At 33.4% G+C, this 13,368-nt stretch overlaps 1 protein-coding gene and 1 long non-coding RNA gene across 8 annotated transcripts in view; one reads left to right on the top strand and one right to left on the bottom strand.

The window, feature by feature from the left end:
- Positions 1-11,044, top strand: part of LOC107630113 (oxysterol-binding protein-related protein 2A) — an 11,714-nt gene extending 670 nt beyond the window's left edge. Inside the window, exons 1-12 of one of the 7 annotated variants that reach the window (XM_021121130.1) lie at positions 7-43; positions 2,340-2,711; positions 3,925-4,021; positions 4,327-4,404; positions 4,508-4,950; positions 5,345-5,500; positions 6,625-6,792; positions 6,902-7,042; positions 7,334-7,561; positions 7,679-7,792; positions 9,389-9,579; positions 10,331-11,044. In XM_021121130.1, coding sequence (XP_020976789.1) covers positions 2,622-2,711; positions 3,925-4,021; positions 4,327-4,404; positions 4,508-4,950; positions 5,345-5,500; positions 6,625-6,792; positions 6,902-7,042; positions 7,334-7,561; positions 7,679-7,792; positions 9,389-9,568 — 1,695 coding nt within the window. In that variant the 5' untranslated portion in view covers positions 7-43; positions 2,340-2,621 and the 3' untranslated portion in view covers positions 9,569-9,579; positions 10,331-11,044. The other 6 variants (XM_021121113.1, XM_021121115.1, XM_021121110.1 and 3 more) reach the window with 6 other exon arrangements.
- LOC110271039 lies at positions 217-589 on the bottom strand. Its single transcript, XR_002361037.1, has 2 exons — positions 490-589; positions 217-395 (listed from the first exon to the last, which is right to left on the bottom strand). It is a non-coding gene; the product is annotated as an uncharacterized LOC110271039 (long non-coding RNA).

Here is a 13,368-nt window from a genome sequence, read left to right as displayed (position 1 = left end):
GAGCCACAAACCTCCCTCTTCCTCCGGCGTTGTCCATCTCAAGGTAAAATAAAATAAATACATCAATAGATAAATATAAAAATATTTAAGTAAATATGAACTACATTCATGATTCGTACACTGCTAACTCTGAATTATTAATATGAGTGGAGTTTACTAATATCTTATTTGTGTTGGCTGTTGTTATTAAACTAAAATTTTGTGTGTTTATGGAAATTTTTTGAATGAGAGAGAGGTACTCTTTTTTCTTTTGTTTTTTGTTTTTTGTTTTTGTTTTAATGGAATGGTGGTTTTAGAAGTGTGATCTGAAACGCCCGTTATAGTGTGGGACAGGTATTGGCCTTGGTTTAGCAGTGTCGTGTTCATCGTTTTGGCGCTACCTCCCTGCAACTTTCCTGTAGAGGCAAACATTTTATTTATTTCAAAATTTTAATATTATTATTTTTATATTAATTTTTTAAAAGCGAAAGAAAAGAAAAGACTAAATACGTAATTACGAAGGCAGTGGCAAGACTAAAGAGGATTTCATTGATTTCTTCATTCATTCTTTTGTGACCATGAAAATTATCAACTGTGATTTCAGATTCAGATTGTTCTTCTGCCAGTGATTAAAAAAGGTCAAATTAACACAAGAGAGGAAAAATTAAGGGAGGGGTTCCTTGATGACCGAGGAGTAATGTGGAAACCCGCGGGTTCATACAATCTTCCTTTGGCAAAATCCTTGCTTCATTTGCGTTAATGTTTAGCTTTTCTCATTCTCTCTCTTCTGGATTCCGTGATTTTTCATTTCCCCCCAAAGTTTGTTTTACAGTTTTAACTGGTTGTTAATGAATAGTGGGTCACATCAACAGGTGGCTGAGAAGGGTAGGGATAGCCTACGAATTTAGCCCTACGGCATTAACTTTGCGGTCACATCAACACCCTCTGCAATCTGCATTCCCTTCATCCGCATTGGTTGGAATGGGATTTTCTTTCTTCTCACTTACCCCTCTCCCTCACCCTCAACCTCACCCAACCCCCTCTCTCCATTATTATGACCTTAATTTTTCTCTCTTCTCCATTTTTTCCACTAAAACCAAACCTTATCCCTTGCCATTTCGGCTTCAAACAGTGAACACCCATAAAAAAGGAAGAGGGGGGCCTGTAGAGAAGAAACACACAATTGTTCATTCTTTAACTTCAAAGGTTCTCCGGGTTAACTTGCTTTGGCTTTTGCCATTCAGGTAGAGAGAGATTTTTATTTTTTAATTNNNNTTTTTATTTTGTTTTATGTTTTTTTTTTTTTGCGTGTGGACGGTGGTCATATCCTTTTCGACTTTTTGTTCTATTTCACTTTTTTTCTATAACGGCAAGCCTTAGAAGTTAGAAGTTGAACGCGTTAAATATTATGGAGCAGAAAAAACAAATGTAATAACAGTGCTGTAATCGGAGGGAAAAAGGTAATTAGGGATGTTGGACTTTGTGTGTGTTTTTTCGTCAAGTCTCTCTTTGTAAATTGTGGTGCCTCGACGTAACTCAAAGCTAACCTTAGAAATGTGGGAAAAAATATAAAATACTAATAGAAAAAGAAAAACAATTTTTTTTAATATACTATATATGATTGAAAAATAAAGAAAAAGTGAAAACATATGCGAATGGCCATCTTTTGTCTTTGTCAACAGAAAATATATATAAACAGGTGGGACTTACCACTATGGTAGTGGGGTATTGTCCTGTTCAATATATTTAAATGAATAAATTGAATATTTCTTTTATATATATTGTGTGCTCCTACTGTTTGAGGTCAATGTTATTATTCAAGGACTAGTTTTTCTTCTTCCGGATAAAAGGTAAAGGCAAAAGAAAGTTGGAGACAGTAATAAGTTTCTGTTTCTTCACAATTCACATCATCGTCATCATCATCATCATCACTACAACCTTGCATCTGGAATCATTTATTCTAACCTTTGTACTATACTAGTATCTTCATTCCCATCATAGCACCCAGAAGTGAGGCAATTTCATTTTCCATCTTTTTATAATCGTTACTCTCTCTCTCTCTCTCTCTCTCTCTCTCTCTCTCTCTCTCTCAATAGTGTCTTAATTACACTTATCGCGCTAGCATGCTTGCTCCATAATCCTTCTTATATACAGTGTTTCGTTTTAATTTACGCTAATAAACTTGTCTTGTGGACAAATAATATCGTAGTTTGTTACGTCATTAGTGTTTGACTCATTCATGTTTACAAATCGTGCCCATCATCATTTTGTTTAAATATTGTCATCATTTTTTTTAAATATTGTTTACCATTCATTTTCTTAAACATAATTAACTAAAGATATCTTTGTTATTATAACAGATCTCGTCATTTAGAGAGAGTAAGTCAGATGATAGGAGGTTCTATATATTTACAGCAACGAAGACTCTCCATCTGAGAACCGATTCGAGGAGGGACCGTGTGGCTTGGATACAGGCTTTGGTGTCAACCCGTGGCTTGTATCCATCACTTAGACCACTCATTAGTGATCACATCATATCTTCTCTCGCACCAAACCATGTGTCTGTGTCGACCGAGAGGCTCAAGAAACGGTTGCTTGAAGAAGGTACCAGTGAGACCCTCGTGAAGGACTGTGAGCAAATCATGCTCTCCGAGTTCAACGAGTTACAAGGGCAGCTTAAAATCCTGTGCCAAGAGAGATTGAACTTGCTTGATACAATAAGGCAGTTGGAGGTAATTTATTTCTTAATTAATGTATTTAATACTGTCTTTTTTTTTCTTGAAATGAATTTCAATTCTTTTGTATTCTTGTGAATTGTTTCCTTATTATTATTATTATTATTATTATTATTATTATGGTGTAAATGTGGGGTGATGGAAGCAACTGAATGTAGGTTAGTAATTAATTCAAACAAACACTTAGCACCGCGTGCCGATTTGAGTGTCTAAACAAGTAGTCGTACCTTGAATATTCAGTTAGTCAAAATGCTACAATAACTTGCATTACATCTTAAGTGATAAACATGGTTTCTAAAACTGCAAATTTACCTGATTAATAAAGTTTCCAGTTCATTTTATGGCTCGGCAAAATTAATTTTAATCTGACGAGAAATATTTTAAATTTTTTTCGCCAATTTTTAATCTTATTAGTAATCAGATTCTTGTCACGCTTGTTAGGAGTTGTATAAACCACCTCAGCTTTTTTGGTCTTGCACAGTGCTTTTAATTTCTATTGCTTTACTAGTAGTGTAAACAAAAGGATCTATAAAATTGGAAGTCACTAATCGTGATTAATGGTTGTTATAGTGGCCAATGACCTACCTTAACTTGGATAGCTTTGTATTTTCTTGTAATTCTATATTGGCTGATAGTCAATGCATAAAAGTTAATTACGGTTTGAAACTTTTGAATTTTCCTTATTGATACATTATGGCATAATAATCTCTGTACTCCATAATGCATATCAGTTTAATTTATAAAAGACACAGATATATAGTTGATTAAAATATGTGTGGCTCTAGCATCATATTATGAGATAAGATACAAACTTGTACCGATGCTATTCAAACTAAAGTTGTATAGTTGTTTTAATGCATACAAGAACTTAGTCAATTTGCTTATGTTAGACCACATGATATGTTTGGTGCATTCGGTCATTTTTGGCTGATCTGTTGTTTTTTCTAAACTTTCTTCTAAAAAGTCATGTCAGTGGTGACTCTGTTTGATGGTACTATTTGTTTTGAAGCACACTTTTGTTTCATCCCCACCGCCCCCATTATCCCCGTTTCATGTTTATACATCCTCTATCTTTTTACTATGCTGCCCTCTGCATGTGAGCATGTCTTCAGCTTATAGATTTGGAAGCTTTTGTTCCTTATTATTATTATTATTATTATTATTATTATTATTATTATTATGATAAGCCTTATTATTGGATCATACTCAGGCAGCTAATATTGAACCTGAGGCCTCTGCCATACATGATGGTGAATACCAATTGACAAAGAATGGATTTTCAAGTCTAGGACGCGCAAAATATAGCGGTACGCTTTTGAATGTCACTTGTCTCCTCATTATAATATATATACTCAGGCTGTGAAATTTATTTTTCTTGTTTGAAATATTAAAAAGCGGCTATATTAATTTTTTTTCAGTCATCTTAGGTGCCTATACTTCTCTCTCCTTCTGCTAAAGACCATTGTAAAGTGACAATCAGTTGTACCTCATTTATTTCTAAGCAATTATTGTATGGCTTATTGGGGCAAAAGTTTTGCAAATGTTTTTGTTCAATGTATCAATAAAATTTTGAAAAAGAAAACATGCCATGATCACTGATTTTTCCTTTTAGGATGGTGTAATGACCATACATGTACTAATTGCTGCCTACGTGGATCAAATGCCATTTTGTCCTCTCCTAATTTTGGAAGTTAGTTTTTGGTTAAATTTGTTCAAGTTGAATCTTTATGTAGCCTTGAATATACACATTCAATTTGGTACAATTATTTTTCCCATTTACTTCGGGTTTTCAGAATGCAGTACAACTGAATCGTCTGATGATATCGAGAAGCAGGAGTTGGAGGAAGTGTCAGATGAAGATGAAATCTCATATTATGATACTAGAGAGTATTTTACAGAACCTGGTTTTAGGTGTGGGTCAATAGGAACTTTGGACCAAGTGAACGGGTCTAAAGAAGCAAACACAGAATGTATTGATATGGAAAACATTAGTATTGAGAAGGCAATCAATAGTTTCAGATACCCTCACATAGTTAGGAGGAAAAAGCTTCCAGATCCTGTTGAGAAAGAGAAGGGCGTAAGTTTATGGTCAATGATCAAAGACAATGTGGGCAAAGATCTCACACGAGTTTGTCTTCCTGTGTACTTTAATGAACCAATATCGTCACTTCAGAAGTGTTTCGAGGACTTGGAGTACTCTTACCTTCTGGACCGAGCTTATGAATATGGAAAATCAGTAAGATAATGCTCTTGGTTGTGCCATTTCTCTTCAAATTCAATCTAGTGTTACTTATAGAAATGAATGAAATATTTTTTACACCCTCCTAGCCCTCTAACATGGTTATACTGTTAGCAATTTTTTGGTAATTATGTTAGATTTATATTGAATCCACTTGAGTAGTTTGCTTTATGCTGTTGGATTTGTGAATTTGTGATTTTTACAAGTCCAACTAGTAAACTACTGTTTTCATTTTTTTGTTAATTGTTGATGTTTGACTTAATAGTGAATTTCACATTTTGGCAACATTTAGTAATAATCAAATGTGAGATAAGTTAAATTCTAACCGAGAAGGTAACATAGTTAAATGCTATTGAACCTGACCCTTGGACCCTTTGGATTTCATTTTCAGGGAAACAGTCTCCTTAGGGCACTGAATGTTGCCGCATTTGCAGTTTCTGGATATGCCTCATCTGAAGGGCGTCATTGTAAACCCTTTAATCCTTTGTTAGGGGAAACTTATGAGGCTGACTTTCCTGACAAAGGACTTCGCTTCTTTTCTGAGAAGGTTAGTGCCTTAGTGGTTATTAGTACGATATTTGGCCGAGATATATGCTGCTAACAGTTATGCCAGCAGTGGTATTTTACTTGGTATTCAAATTCGCTGCTATAAATGACTTTTGGTCGAGTTATGGTTTGGATAACTCATTTCTCATCGTATAAATATGATGGTGACTTTCATACGACAATTTTGAGTTGCAAACTTCGAAAACAATAACATAAAGCAACTTATTCAGTTTATCTTGAGAAGTGGGACACAAGTAATTAAGAGGGGGACCGTTAAGCCTGAAACACAAATTGGACCTTTGTAGGTATCCTAATAACTATAGCGGATTTTGCTAAGTTAAGGTTTCCAATGGTTCTATATCAAAATTGGTTTCAAATGGTTGAAACTTTTTTTTTTTGGTGACAAATGGTTGAAACTTTTAATAATCTCAATGCATTGAATACAAATTTTGATAATTTAAAAAAAAATTGTTTTTCAATTAAAAATTCAGGTATAAAAGACATATGTCAAGATTATCTATTGAAAAAGTTTTTATAAAAAACATATATAGTTTAAGTTTTGAATACATTAGATGTTATGTATTTTTAAAAATTATTTTTCATTTCATGACAGACTTCCTTAAAGTAAGCGAGTCTAACTCAATTTTAAAAATAAAGCAATGCTACATTGCCAGCAAATATTATCATTATTTGCTAGTAATAATTTGTACCTATATTTACATACGTTTGTACATAAGAAGTTTATAGTTTGCATCTATATTTACCAGAGTTTTATACACATGAATCAATACAGTTTACACTCACATTATTTTTCATAGTCTGCAGACATAAATTAGTAAAATTTATTTGTTAAAGATAATTTAGTGTTTGTACTGGTTAAATGATGGCCAAAAATACTAAAAATTGTTGGCCCCAAGAGTTTCTCCTAAAAATAACTAAAGGATTGTTCATGCAATGTAGGACCTTAACATGATATATAATATGCTCAACTATGCACATTCATTTGCATGGAATTCCACATATGTATTTGCGTATTTTGTCTACATATGAAGATGATTTGTACCTAACCTTAAATGTATGATTTATTTTTATTATTTTAACCCCAAAAAATGATGTATTGAACAGGTTAGCCACCATCCAACTGTAGTTGCGTGCCACTGTGAAGGTAGAGGATGGAAGTTTTGGGCTGACAGCAACATCCGTTCAAAGTTTTGGGGAAGGTCCATTCAACTTGACCCGGTGGGAGTTCTTACCCTTCAGTTTGATGACGGTGAAACATTTCACTGGAGCAAGGTGCAAATCTTGAGCTCACTCTGTTTGCAATATCATCCGCGCTTACTAGTGACTTGGCTTGTAAAATTGTAGATTATATCTAAAAAAAATGCTGTTGTTGTTAATATAGGTGACGACAACAATTTATAATCTTATCCTTGGAAAAATATATTGTGATCATCATGGGAACATGGACATTCGTGGCAATCGCCAGTATTCAATCAGACTCAAGTTCAAAGAACAGACGATTCTGGACCGAAATCCTCATCAGGTAAGTGTGCTGAGTTCCTAATAGCGCTTTTTGGGAAAATTTTGGGAGGTGGTAACGTTGATTTGCTAATTCTGATAGTTAGATTTATAACTCTCAAAATCAGTCTTTAGAAATGATTTTGTAATAAGAAACGAAAATTTTTACTTTATGTCAGAATCAGCTTTAGAATCAAATGTAAAAAGTAAAAACTATAACCCTGTCACCCCTTCTATTTATTTTTTTTGGGTTTGAAACTTGTTTGTCCTTTCTACCTGACTTGTTAAAATAAACATGCATTCTATGTGAAATTAGGTGAATGGATTTGTTGAAGATTTAAGGGGGAAAAAAGTTGCCACATTATTTGGCAAGTGGGATGACAGCATGTACTATGTTAATGGTGATGTGAATGTGAAGCCAAAAGGTTTCAATTCGTCAGATTCAACCTTGTTGTGGAAAAGGGTTATGCCACCCACTAATCTCACTCGGTACAATTTGACATCATTTGCCATCACACTCAACGAGCTTACACCAGGACTCAAGGTATTACGATGATGATGATGATGATGATGTAGTGATGTGCTTTTTTTTCTTTTATATGTCTGTTATTGCCCATTTTTTTCCTTCTTCTGATCCCCGGTATTTGATCACGGATTAAAGGAGAAACTCCCGCCCACTGATTCCAGGCTGAGGCCAGATCAGCGGCATCTAGAGAATGGGGAATACGAGAAGGCTAATATGGAGAAACAAAGATTGGAAAAGAGGCAAAGAATGGTACTATGTTTCAAATGAAACTTCTTTTCTATGTCGTAGTATAAAGGAACCAAGCATGCATTCTATCTTTTCCTTTCCCGCCTCCTTGTTTTTATTTTTCTGTTTGATAGTTAATAAATGCTCACTTTCTAAAGCAGAAAAAGAACATAAAAAAACACCCCAGACAAAAGGCCATGAATCCAAATACACCAAGCCAACCACATAGGACATAGCGTTAATTGGAGTTCTTTGTTTTACTGGTCTTGAAAAATTATGAACTTAGAGCGCTCTTGGCATAGGAGTATAGGACTATAGCCATAGGGTAGTAAGTAGTTTTCGGATAACAACTATGCTATAGAGCTTTGGCACATTTTCTTCGATGAGCTGCCATGAAAAGTTGTGTGTGGGATCCACAAACAAACTTTTCTTCTTTTTCATTGCAAACTGAAGGAAATTGTCATTTTCTATCCATTTTCCTTCTGCTTGTTTTCTTTCCAGTCATTTCATTCCAAAAACAGTTAGATAACTAAAGGAATGCATAGTTTAATACATATTTTAAATTAATTTGAAGATACCCTCATTATTGTCTAACACGCTTTCTCAAGCCAAAACATACTATGGTTTAGCACTTTAGCTTGTTACATGTATTAAACCCTCCTTGTAGAACAACCCAGTTTACTGGAAACTGGAAAGCTAAGAAACTGCACATCTGAACCATCCAAGCAATGTTATACATTTCATCGTACAGGAAGTAGATAGACTAGGTTTAAACTCAAACTCATAAGCTTGTTTAGTAAAATTTATTTGTTAAAAATAATTTAGTGTTTGGATCGTAAAATGATGGCCAAAACTACTAAAAGTTGTTGGCTCCAAGAGTTTCTCAAATAAAAAAATGTCAAAAAATTATTTGCATGACATAAAATATCAATAAAAGTTAAAATAATAAAAATTTGGATATATGATGACTTTTAAATTTAACAGTTTATAATAAACTAAGTCAAAATATCATATATTCAATTTTGAAAGTCCATTTAAAGTATTTCACGCATTTTACCCAACTAATTTATCCAAAATCACTCACAAGAGAATAAGAATTAATTCCAGGGAACCTTGTCACTAATACTCTCGAAACTACATCCTCCTTTGTTACACAGCTGAAATCCAAGGCGGCTCCACCTCAAATGAAAAGAGAGAACAGCCCAGATTACGAATTACTCACTCTGGGAAAAATTTAACAATCACAAATTTATAAATAAATTCATCATCGTTCATACAAATCTAAAGCAGATCAAAACCATATATAAAGAAGTCCAGAACTTAACATTCTGCTGTGGTTAGGGAATATCAAACCATAGACAACTTCCATTTCAAGTGCATCTTTCCTAATTAATCCAATGATAATTATTCTCTACTTTATCACTTTACCCAACTTTTTTCCTTCTTTCGAGAATCCAAACTCTGGTAAATTACTACTATGGTCCAAAGTATGTTTATTTAGATGAATTTTTCTTAAAACAACTATTTTAATTATAGATCTTATTCCACCGATAACTTATGGTTATAATTTATTGAAGTTCTTTTTATACATATATTTAAACGATCATGCTTTTCATACAGTCACGAAAAATACAAGAAAGTGGTTGGAAGCCGAAATGGTTCCACCAAGAAGGTGAAAATGGAACATTTCGATATATTGGCGGGTATTGGGAAACGAGAGCTCAAGGAAAATGGGATGGATGCCCAGATATATTTGGTGAATTTAATGAAGTCACTGGGGAACCATTGGATGCGTCTTGATTTTTGTTCAGGTAACTTCTACAAACGCTCCTAATCTTTTTGTTAGTTCCCTAAGCATGCATGATGTATGCATTCTACATGCATGCATGCATGATGTATACATCGACCTAACCATTGATGTCACTAAAAATATATCCGCTTTCCATTGCACGGTCGATATAGTATTTCATATAAGTCGTAATAAAATAAATTACGTTTACCCTTTTTTATAATTTATTCTTATTACACTAATCTTTAATTTCACTTCTTGTCCAGCTGACACTCATAAAGCTATTTTAAAACTCCTTCTAGTCTATTTAAAAATACTAAATAAGATTATTTTTGTTATTTAAAATTTCCCAATAGCTTTTAGAAATAAAAATTTGAGGTAATCAACATTTTTTATCTTATATTTAGGTCAATACTAACCAATTTTTATTTTTGTATTTTTCACTAAAAATATTATCCCCTTCCTAGCATTCCACTTTGGAGAAGATGAAAATAATTTACCCTACTTAACATATATGTACAATACAATTCTTGAGAGACATGCCTTAGGTCTTAAAAGACAAACTATTTTCTGTGCACATCCTTAGGTGTTAATATATCTTGTTTAGTTATAAAAAAATGTTTGAACGAAAAATTGCCAATTATTTCACTAAATAAAATATAGTTGGATACTTAAAGCAGCTACAAATTCAAAGAACATTTTTGCAGAAGCATAAGCTCATTAGAGGTAGTGCGCTATCCACCATTGGCAGTAACACGCTAATTTTGTTGCAGATAATAATAATGAATGCGAATTTCTTGGGCGGGTTTATCTTGAACCTTCTTGCATGGCGAGTATGGTTTACACCAAACCGAAGGGAGAGTTAGCCTTTTGGAAAAGAGAACTACTGAAAAATAAGGCTCTTTGTAGAGAGCCCTTGTGATTTTACCATAAAACAAGGAGAATGAGAAGTTGCAGAAAAAATAACTTCAACCAATTGTCGTACCTAAAAGTTGCTATGTGGGTTCAAAATGACTTCAATTGGCCATTACTGCTGAATGAAGTTATGATTTTGTTGACCTAACGTACCAAGGAGTTTCCACGTACACAGCTCTGATCTTGGCTTGCAAAGAAGAGCTTTGGAGTTATAAATCTCATACCGAGGCTGGTCTTCATATAGTCTAGATGAGCGTATAATATGATCGAGCAAGTTATTCAACTTTAGATCAGTTGTTAGATTAGGGTGTCATCTGTAATTTTAGATTGTCATAATCTTGTTTTCTCTTAATTGTTAGTATGTGTAATTAATTAATTTGGGGTATTAGTTTATGTAAGTTTGTCCTCCTTTATCCTTGATATATAGCTAGGCGTCATGGCCAAAAGGGCTATCCATTTATTTTATATTTGTTTGCATTTTCCAAAAAAATAAATAACTAGATGCATATCTAATTTGGAAGTGTATCACTATTTTGTTTCATATATAAAGCTTTAATACCAAATATTCAACACACTCCCATAGCCAAAATTGGTGGCATTTGATGATGATAAATGTTTAGGTAAGAATTTTTGATGATTTGATTATAACTGAATTTTCGCTAGTGAAAGTTTACATATAATAAATGTTGTAATTTTAAATAAATATGTGTCAAAATATAAAATAATATTATAAAATATTAAATAATATTTTTTTATATATAAATACATAATAACTAAGGGTTAGTGGCAATGCGGACTACCCGTGCCATCTAAGTATGCTCAAAAAGGGGGTGGAACGACTCAAATATATTTAGATATCTAATTTGCTCGGCTTTATAGTAGGCCAACAAATTGGAGAGCTGACCTGCCTAATTTTTTTATTTTTTTAAAATAGCTTATAGTTTGTGTTTATATTTATTAAAATTTACATATATAAATTAATAAATTTATTTGTTAAAGATAATTTAGTATTGATATAGACTAATAAATACTGATAAAAATTATAAAAATAACTATTGATCCCTAAGTTTCTAATAAAAGAAAACCACGAACTAAAGACATAGAAGCCCTCTGACGAACGGATTTTCTGTTGGTAAAGAATTTTATAAAAATAATCGTGTTGTAAGTATAGTTTTTAAACCAACAAAGAATCCTTTTGTACAAAAACTTTGGTTATCACAAGTAACAAAACCCAATAAAATTTATAACCGAAGTATTTAAACCTCGGGTCGTCTCTCAAGGAATTGCAGGGAAGTATGATTTATTATTGGTTATGGAAAAAGGTATATTTTTTGGTTTTTGAATTAAAGAACAAGTAAATTAAATGACAAGAAAAATAAATTAATAATTAAGAAAACTCTTGGCAAGGTATGAGAACTGGAAATCCCATCCTAGTTATCCTTATCAGGTGTGATGAGAATTGTTTATTGCTCCCACTTAGTTAACCCTTACTAAATAAAGGAAAGTCAAGTGGACTAATTAACTTGATTTCTCAAATCCTAGTCAACTCCTATGGAAAGACTAGCTTTAGAGGGATCCAAATCAATAAGCAATTTCCAATTTTCAATCAACTACTGAGTTTGACAACTCAAGTGTCACCAATTACTCAACCAAAGCCAAAAGGAAAAAAAAATCTAAATTATTTATATCATAAATAGAAGAAAGCAATCATAAATCTGAAATACCTCAAATTGTATTTAAACATAAATTCAAATCTAACATGGGAAGGTTCATAAGCCAATTTGGCAACATAAGTAATTAACAAGTAAAAGCATTAGAATAAATAAAAGTAGAAGAGAAACATAAATTAAAGGAACAATGAACCTGGAATGAAGAAGAAGTAAACCTAACCTTTAAGAGAAATCCTAATTTTAAATCCTAAGAGAGAGGAGAGAGCCTTTCTCTCTAGAATCTATATCTAAAAACTAAAATTATGAATTATGAAAGTTGTTTAATGAATGAATGCATTCCCCCACTTTATAGCTTCTAATCTGTATTTTCTGGGCCGAAAACTGGGTCAAAAACAGCCCAGAAATCGCTCCCAGGGATTTCTGATACGTCCAGCACGCGGCAAAGTCACGCGTGAGCGTCGTCCACGCGTGGGCATGGATTGGATTTTTCCCAGGTCACGCGTGCGTCTGATCCACGCATGCGCGTCACCTGGCTTCAGAGCAGCTATGACAAATTATATATCGTTGCGAAGCCCCGGATGTTAGCTTTCCAACGCAACTAGAATCGCATCATTTGGACCTTTGTAGCTCAAGTTATAGTCGATTTAGTACCAAGAGGTCAGGTTGGACAGCTTTAGCAGTTCCTTTAGTTTCTTGTATTCCTTCCACTTTTGCATGCTTCCTTTCCATCCTCTAAGCCATTCCTGTCCTATAATCTCTGAAATCACTTAACACACATATCAAGGCATCGAATGGTAATAAGAGAGGATTAAAATTAGTAAAATTTAAGAGCAAAGAAGCATGTTTTCAATCATAGCAAAAAATCAAGAAGGAAAATGTACAACATGCGATTTCTATGAATAAGTGTGAGAATAGTGGATAAAATCTACTCAATTAAGCACAAGATGTACCACAAAATAGTGGTGCATCAAATCTCCCCACACTTAAACATTAGCATGTCCTCATGCTAAGCTCAAGAGAAGCTATAAAGGAGTGAAGAGGAATGGTAGAATGTATGAAATGCAACTTATCTATGTGAATGCAACTATATGTAAAATGTTTCTACCTACTTGGTCAAAGTAAATAAATCTTCCAAGAACAGACATGAATTGGATTTCACTAATTCAAATCATAAAATAAAGTACAAGTAAACTTGCAAAAGAAAATAGCCCGTGAAAGCCGGGAAC

Source organism: Arachis ipaensis, chromosome B01, assembly GCF_000816755.2.
Source record: "Arachis ipaensis cultivar K30076 chromosome B01, Araip1.1, whole genome shotgun sequence".
In the NCBI taxonomy this organism is placed as follows: Eukaryota; Viridiplantae; Streptophyta; class Magnoliopsida; order Fabales; family Fabaceae; genus Arachis; species Arachis ipaensis.
Note: the sequence above shows the minus strand (reverse complement) of the source record. Positions and strands in the feature narration are given on the sequence as shown.